General features: G+C 36.0%; 1 protein-coding gene across 5 annotated transcripts in view; it reads right to left on the minus strand.

Annotated features, from left to right (window-relative positions):
- Positions 1-2,741, minus strand: part of tox2 (TOX high mobility group box family member 2) — a 147,093-nt gene extending 144,352 nt beyond the window's left edge. For 2 of the 5 annotated variants that reach the window (XM_088937262.1, XM_088937261.1), the window contains exon 1: positions 2,088-2,722. In XM_088937262.1, the coding sequence (XP_088793388.1) occupies positions 2,088-2,192 (105 nt within the window). In that variant the 5' untranslated portion in view covers positions 2,193-2,722. Of the gene's footprint in view, positions 1-2,087 lie in introns of all 5 variants that reach the window. The other 3 variants (XM_088937264.1, XM_088937265.1, XM_088937263.1) reach the window with 3 other exon arrangements.
- Positions 2,742-9,188: the final 6,447 nt, after the last annotated feature.

A 9,188-nucleotide genomic window follows, 5' to 3' on the forward strand; every position in this document is an offset into this window, starting at 1 on the left:
TTCCAATACATTCCAAAGGCAAAGCTATTATAAATATTTGCAGTTTGGAAAATATGTCCGATAGATATTAGGTTGTAAAACACATATGAAAATGTCCTGCTGTGTAGTTACTATAAGTGATGCCCTATACTGTACTTGTTTTATACTTGTTTTAACCTACAACGATCAACTGATGATGTGTCTGTGTGCTCGTAGAGTCAACAATACTGAACGCACTCTCGACGGTTCGAATACAATTTTCCTCATTGCACATTAAAGTTTAAACAGGAAAACAAAACTAGGTTATAACACAATTGCTATGTTATGACTAGTGAGCTTCTATGAGGCGCTGAGGCAAAGACACCCTTTTACGAAAAAACACAAAAGATAAAAATAAACGACGACACTGATACAAAGTTACCTCAGCTTCCAGGAGTTTTCAGACTGTGTCCTGGAATTGCTTCGAAATCTTTGGAGTATAAAATTTAAAACTGCTACACGACTAACGTCTGACAACAGGTGCTGTTACAATACAGTGACAGAGACAAAAATCAAACCACATACAACACAACTCCCGTTTATATCGACTGAAAACGCATACATTCGGTAAAATGTACTGCATTCGTAAAAATAAAATTTGTGCATTCGTGTGCTTGCACAGCCTACATTATGCAAACCTGCATATCTGTATTTTTACCCTTGTCACAGGACATAAGAACCTATAAAAACAATGTCTTATGTACACAGTGCAATGAATGGTATATTATATTTGGAAAATATAGCAGTGGAAAAAGATACACTGAATTTTAACCTTTTATTTATTGATTTGTGTCTTTCTCGATCGATAATTACACAATGAAAAAAGCCTTAGAAGTGAGCTGGATTATGCTACTGCCTGAATTATTTTCCTAAATGCAAATAGCTGGGTACTTCTTTCTATTGTTTATACCCTGTACTTGAAGTATGGCAACTTATATATGATATTTATATTTACAGATAACAAAATCACTTTTGAGAGCCCATATCTTTCCTAGTCTCCACATTTCCTAATAGCTGCAGAGTAATCGAGAGAATTGATATCAAGTCGAAACAAAATTAAAATGACTTTATACATTTCAAATCCCTGAAATGTGTATTTAAATCAAAATACCATAGAACCCAGCAAACCAATAAGTAAGCAGATTTTAAACCGGATTTTTAGCAGTAATCTATGTCCGAAAGAGCTTACAAAAAATATAAAAAGATTAAGTAGCACTTCATGGAACCTGCTTTTAGTATAGAACAAAACCATTTGTCAGGAAAGTCAATCGAAATGGATGTTTTACTGACTTAGCAGGTTTCTGAAATGGTAGTACTCAGCTACTCTGTAATTGCTGCGTGGTTTTATGTTTATTGTTAAGTTACTATTTATGTCTGGTGCTTTTACAGAAAGATCAAAACAAAAGCGCAAACAGCGTCCATTAAGTTATATGGAGTTACTGCTACATGCATCTAGTGCAATGGTTCCTATGCGGAGTTAGAAACTAATTTTCATTTGCTCTATCAAAATCTACATCCTTTTAATTGACTTTTAAGGACTATATATAACTAGTATTCTTAAATCGTAGAGGTTCTATTTTCATACACACACTGTATAACCACTAGGTTCGGTTACACTTCTACGATTTAGTTTTTTTTGTGTTCCACCTACTAAAAGTGCTCCTCTTTTTGGAGGAGGTAACAGCGTAGCAGGGGTTGCTGCAAACCAATTGGTTGTGCCCTTCTCGGTTGCTAGAATTCCTTCGAGGAGAGGGAAACAGAAAAGTTTGGGAATTCTAGCCCTGTCTCATTTGGAAAGAAGCAAACGAAGTGTCGCAGTCGGCTGCAAAGATGAACAGTATCTAAACGGTTCCGACTGGAACCGAGAACCCGGTCAACATGTTGGACTACAGTGCGGTACCAGGCTGCAGAAAGAAGGAAAACACCTACAATTAAAAACAAGTCAAAGTAGTAGCGCACCAGCACTGACACGAGTTGCAAAATGTGACACGTTATTGAAAGATGGTGGAAACAGGTTAAATACATTGATGCTGTACAATTAATATATAAACGCATTATTTCCTAATTACCTTGTTGCAGTGATAATAGTCCAAAGAGCTCAGGCAACTTGGATCAGTTGGTAATGAACATGAACCCACGCTAGAAGGGGGTGCTGGATAAAATCTCACGTCCATCTCAGAGTCCGCAAGACTGACGGCATGAAAGCAGGTTCAATGTCTGTGACTCTCTCTCTCTCACTCTCTATTGTTTAACCGAACAAAAAAGAAACAGACGGAGAGAAAGAGAAAAGGGGTTGAGTCTTTCAGTGCACCCTTTCCTCACATCCGTTCGCGTTCTAACTTCAGCACCAACAAGCTTGCACGACTGATGCTCAATCGACTTTTTTAATTTATAAACTGGATCCTGGATTGTATTAAAAGATGCCAAGAAATGTGTTGTAGGAAAAAAAGTAAAATATTCCAGTCCTTTATAAAAAAAAGTAACAAGACAATATTAATCAAATGTGTTAGTTGCTGTAGTCCCAAGTGCACATTAACTTTTTGCTTTCCTTTAATAAGGTTTGATTTTCTTTCGTCTTTTCCCCCAGTCTGTCGGCTCTGCGTTTCTATTTTCCCGCTACGTTCGCACTCCCTCTTAGCTTTGTCATGCAGCAGTGCTTATCCATGCGTTCAGCTCAGGAGAGAGTCTCTTTTCGACTGTTCCTCTCCATGCTAAATGCCATGCGACCTCTGCTGATAATAGAGGGAACACAGAGCCGAAGGGGGAGGGGAGCTCGCTGCCTTGGCAACTGCTCCAGTTTCTGTTATTGTGCGATTCACATTAGCCGAACACTACTGTAGTGCAGTTTGTACAGCCGCCCAGGAGAAAACGCGGGCTGCAGTGTGTATTCAGGGTAATAGTCTTTTTCATTGTAGCCATTAAGTTGAAGGGTGGGCTTCTTTACTTCATTTTGCAGGTTTAACAAGACATTTTCAGGACGAATATACAGTAATGTGTGTGCAGGAAAACATGCACATAGAAAGAATGATTAGTCACTCTCTCTAAATATAAGCACACCCATATACTATATATGATGTTACTATTATGCATTTTTCTGTCACTTCATAAAGAAGTGGTCACAATATTTGGTACTTAGATAACATTGGCTTCCCTAAAATGGGCTCTTAGTGTTGCACTTTTGTTTACTGTTTTGTCCTTCATTTCAACAGCCACTTTTCAGGCTTTGCTAAGGACACATCAGGACTGGGTTTTGATCTTGTTCAGTTTCCAGCAAGATTTTGTTGAATGTTCTTTACCCCCTTTGCATCAGAATAAAAGCTTAAGTAATTCCTGGTTTTAATGGCAATCAGCAAACCCATTAATTCAAAAGCCAATTCCATTATCAGTAACCTCCTATTCATAAACAGGTCGTAAAAACATGAAGTAGCGACTTAATATTGTGAAACATGTTTTCTTTTATGTGCTTCAATCATTATAAAAAATGACTATCTAAAGGTATTGAATTACTGTATATACAACCAACAAGAAGATGAGACTTAATACTCTCAAGAGTGTTTACACTCTCTTCAGTGAGGAACTGACATTCTGGTATAATGAGTTTCTTCTCTGGGCTATGCAGATCAGGCAATTGTAGACATGGCTGAGCCAGGGGTTCAAATCAAACATCCTAACACACATACTGTATACTGCATATATATATACTGTATGCAGTGTATATATATTTGTGGGAAGTCTGCATGGGAAGACATGAATAAAACCTTCTGGACTAATGCCCAGAGGAACCACAAGCTCTTTTACCCAATCATATATATTTCCAAACCTTTCACCATCAACAGCTTAAAGCATATAAATCTCTACACATTTTGGTGTTGTGTCCCTGTCAAATAAAGTGTCAGTTATTATCACCGTTTCTATACTGTATGTTCACATTGTGTGCAGAGAGAGTGAGAATGTGATTGGAATTTATTTGTAAGATTTTTGCAAACAGTAAGTTAAAACAAAAAAAAAATCCAAAACAAAGTTAATAGTGCCAAAATTCCCTTCTTTTACATGTCATATACTGTTTCTTCAAATAATTTTGCCCAGATATCTAATGTCTTCTTCCATCTGGACAAAAGTCACCTTAGAATGTTCATGTATGGGAGATGTTTTGTACACTTGCAGTTTCAGCAAGTGATTTTACTGAACTGTTTCAGCCAAGGACTGGTTGAACGTAGTTGTCCGGAAACCGAACAGTGGGAGTGTTCTTTTGTCCTGCATAGGGCAACTGCATAGCCGCAGGCTGTAGTCATCAGATTTGTGGTTCAAATTTACCTTTTCAAAATCTTTTCCGACATTGAAAGGGTACGTTTTGAAGTAGTTGAAAAGATCTAGACATAGTGAGTATAATTGAATTGAATGTTTGATAATTTGTTGTGTGATTGACAGATGAAATCTCACCTTGATGTATAGGAATTAATACATTTTAAAACTGCTTGAACAATGTAGTTTTGTAATTGTAGTTGAACAAAATTAGAATTATCTAAAAGAGAATTATCCCTGTAATAACTAATTGTTTCAAAACTAATTATTTCCTTTACAAACTTAAAGACTTAACTTTTGATTCATTTATTTGGGCTTTTATATGGTTATGGTTAGAACAATGTTTATTACAAGTTTTATTGGATTTGGGCTGTGTAAATATATCTGGGGATGTGCATAGTGATAAGATTATAATATAATAACATTATAATTCATATAAGTTTTCAATTGACAGCTATTGTTGTGTTGTGTAAAGGTCTCATAATGTGCATGTTATTGTTCTACCTTGATGAAGGTAGAAGATTCTGTACTGAACTATTGGGCAATAAAAAAAATGAATTCAGGAGCTGCTGGTATTGGTAGTGCATTTACGTGCTTCTGGGATCTTTTTTCAGTTTCTTTATGAGATTTACAAACGTTTGGCTGAATGGTATATGTCAAAAAGACTATCATTTTCATCTAAGGTGGTGCTCCGGCTTGCTTCCCATGTAATGTAAAGATTAACAGGGAGTCAGAACATTATAGCTCTGACACCCAAAAAAGGCTCCACGGCCGAAACGTTTCTTTTCCTCTCTTTTCAGCATGGAATAAACCTTTATTTGTTCCATTATAGCTCCTGCCTGGCTACTCACGGGACACAAATTCCAATAGACCATAGATGAACAGCATCCAACCTACCCTATATAGCATCTCAGTAAACAACTACTGTATCTCAGAATCCCCTAGAACAGACTCTAGTATATTCTAGTACAGATGCCACAACACATTAACCCCATATCCCATATAACCCCATGTTACACAGCATGGTTAAATGATATGTAGGCTTCCAGAATAGAAACATTTCTAACACTATGGAAAGTAATAATAAATTATTGGTGCTGAAAGTTAAAGGGCATTTAATAAAGAGAAAAAAAGTTTCTTAGAGCAGTGATTCCCAAATTGTGTGCAATGGAGAGGTCTCAGGTGTGCGAAATAATCAGAAGAGATCACATCAAAAAGTCTGGATCAGGAGCCTTGTGTAACCAAATATTCAAGTTTTCTCATGGAAAAAAGTCACATTTCACATTGAAATTCTAGTTAAAAAAGTGAAATCAGATGTTTCTCGTTAAAATTGTAATCTAGTTGCAATATTAGTCCTTATTATTTTAAAATAATTAAGTGTGCAGCAAAATGTTTGGGATATTAAAAATGTGGCTTTCACAGAAAATGTTTGGAAAACACTACTTTAGAGGAAAATGTATTCCTGCTACTAATCATGCTTTCTAAAGTTAAACAAATTCTTTGTGAGTGCATTGTAAAATTATTACCATTATTTTTATGTAGTATTTTTCATCTGGGACATCTTTATCCACTTTTAACAATACACACTATAATAATCATGATTATGCTCAGAGATTTATTTCAAAAATGGAAAATAATGCAGCTACTAATATATGCAACAATAAAATGGCCATATATAAATTCTGTGAAGGCCAGTTGATAAATGTGGAGGCTGCATATTTAATTGTGGATGCAGAATTGTTATTTATTTAGAATCCTCTTTCATTTTGTTTTAAAAATATTATTGCACAAAAAAGTACAGTGTAAAATACTGAAATGTTGGTGAGATACATTCTGCTGAAATCCTGTATTGCAGAATATGTTAACTTTACTCTGGATGCAAAAAAGATTCACGTAGGCAAATCTAACATTTTTCATTGTGCTTACAATTTTGTTTTTGGTAATGGCAGATTCTCCAATTGACTGCAGCATCAAACAGAAATGGGAATTTCAGCAGAGGCTAGGAATGGATCAGTTCGTTTATTTAAAGTTTTAAAGTTTTTTTCTTGAAAGTGCAGATGAGATAGAAAAAAAAGATTTAATTCAAGCATGTCCTGAGGGCTAAGTGAGTTATTTTTCGTTCTGTGTGTATGGTTATCGTATTATGAAGAAGATTTTAGATTAAATACAACAAATGCTCCTGTGCACAACTCGACAAAAGAAAATACAGGAATTATTCTAATTTTACATATAACTCTGTATTGAGGGAGTAGTGGTCAAGGACTTGGGACTTATAACCCGAAGGTTGTGGGTTTCAATCCCAAGTGGGAAAGTGTTATATCCCTGAGCAAGATTTTTCAACCAGATTGCTCTGGTAAAATACCCCAGCTGTTTAAAAGTATAAAACTGTCAACAAAATAAATCAATATAATGTGTATATACAGTATGTATGAGTCAATCAGTGAATTATCCAGAAAACCTGTCTCACTGGTAGGGAAGACTAATTTTTTAACACAATCACCTACAGCCATACACGTCTGTCATCTCTCCACAAAGCTATGGATTCCCTAGTAAAAAAAAATGTTAGTTGGTCCCTGGGCATTTCCTGCACCACCATGTGGATTCATCCTAGCTAAGGAACATTCTCTTTAGAAAATTAATGGAATACCGACGGATCTCATTTGAACCTGACCTCAGTTACCACCTGCACAGGCTAAAAACAATAATTGTATGGTCATTTTCTGATGTAAAGCCCAGCGAAGAACAAGCAGAGAATCCAGCATCAAAGTTTTGTCTCTTTCAGAAGTCTGTGGATAAAATATAAAACATATTAATCTATGCCACAACCCAGTACCTGTGAAAACAGCCAGCCTGTGTTCACATACGATCGGGGAGGCAATGACTGTGTAAATACACATCTTATACAATGTAATGAAGAATGTGTTTAGTTCATCACAAGTCATCTTTGTGAGGAAGTTATGAAACATTAATTTAATGTTAATAATGTTAATAAGTTAGGTATAAAAATATTATGTTTTCTAAAAGTTTTAGCAAATGGTTTCTTTGGAAAATCATTATATTTTTTTGTCACAGCCTTAACTATTTTCCTGTAGCCTGTTACTTTTTTGTGCGTGGGGGGGGGAAGCTTTCAACTTACTAGGAAAAAGTCTGATTTAGGTCCGACTGTAAGCCCAATTCTCATTCTCCAACACTCTGTCACAGGAATCCAAGCAGCCTGAACGTTAAGTTTCTTCTCCTGCCTCTGTCTAAGACCCTAGTAATGATATACATTTTTCAATGTTGTGCATCAACAGTGAAAACACACACTAAACACTCTGTGCAGTATCCTTCTCAGTTTGAAATACCAGACACCAGCAGCAGAAATTAATTTTGGCAAGTGGATTTTCAAATCAGGGCAGACCTTATTTTATACCAACAATCCTTAATTGCTTAATCTGAAACAGCTGCACATTTGTCATTAAAGCAGGCAGAAATTGTTTGGGTTCTATGTGGAAAAGACTGATAGCTCAGCTGTCAGAGAACTTGCATGACACACAGAAGAAAGGAAAAATGTTCCAGCATATTGTTCATGCATTGAGTGCCTTTAAATGTGTCTGTCTGTTAGACTAACACTTACATTACCAATGTATTACCTTGTTAACCTGAGAAAAACAAGTCACTTTTAAAGAATAGCTTTAACTTAGTTTACCAGTATGGTAAACTAAGTTAAAGATAGTAGTTTACCACTACTATTGTGGATCACATGCCACTAATCGTTCAGTCTTTGAATCTACATGTTCTTTTTATGGAAAAGTAACTGTTTTCCATGTGTGTAAACTGCATTCTTTGCACTCAATGAATTAGGAATGGCATTTTCCACAAAATTTGGTCAAAAGAAATTGACGATGCAATGGGTTTGAGCTCAGTTGTTCTTTAATCACTCTCTAGTGTTGAATTTGACCTAGAATTCAAAGTCAATCCAGAACACTGCCTCAGGTTCAAGGGCCATATTAAGTGGAAGCTAACTTGCATTTAGCAGTGGAAAAAAGGAGGGACTTCTTTTGGTTGCCTAAAGCAAACTGCCCAGTCTTCAAAGAAAGAGGAAGGCAAGATCCTAAGATCAATAAACTAGTGGTAAGCAAACAAAAAATGGACCAAATAGCTTCCTCTCATTTGTAATTTTTTAAAAGTACCATTATAACATAAATAACCATGACTCCCTGTTTGGGATACTGTATGTTGATTCTATTTTGACCTGCTTTGACAAAAACCACCTGAAATCGTACAACTGAGCACCTTTGTTGCATAAATGCCAAGTTGAGACTGGTTTAGTTCTGTCAAGTGTAACCAGTCAGGCAGAGTGAAAGGCAGGTAGGTAAACACACGAGCAGCTCCTGCAAATGGTTGTTTTGACAGATCCAATCAACTCCAGAATTTAAACATTCCCTTTTGGTATGGCGAGACTGTACCAGTTCATAACCTAGACAGCAAAACAAACAAATCCTAGTAAAAAACTAAAAAGGAATGTCTTAACAAAAGCGTTAAGATGGAAAAAAGATCAAGGCATGCAATCAGAGAAAGCAGTTGTCCAGGTGTGACTCTGAAGCAGCTGACTAATAATTTAATATTCTCCAAAGTACAAATGATAAGGTCATTTTTTCATCCCTCACAACTAAACTGCAGATATCTTTTATCTAATAAGGGGCCTCAGTGGATTTGGAATACATACAGTAAAACATTTAACAAGAGTTGTTTAACCCCTTCCCCTTTCATTGATGGTGTTTTACATCATGAGACAGTGTTCAATAGTAATGATGTTTGACATGTTATGAATTAGGATTCACAACTCATATTTATCTCCCTATCCTGTGAAGAAATAGGCAAGCAAT

The sequence above is a fragment of the Atractosteus spatula genome, chromosome 19, assembly GCF_055471065.1.
Source record: "Atractosteus spatula isolate fAtrSpa1 chromosome 19, fAtrSpa1.hap1, whole genome shotgun sequence".
In the NCBI taxonomy this organism is placed as follows: Eukaryota; Metazoa; Chordata; class Actinopteri; order Semionotiformes; family Lepisosteidae; genus Atractosteus; species Atractosteus spatula.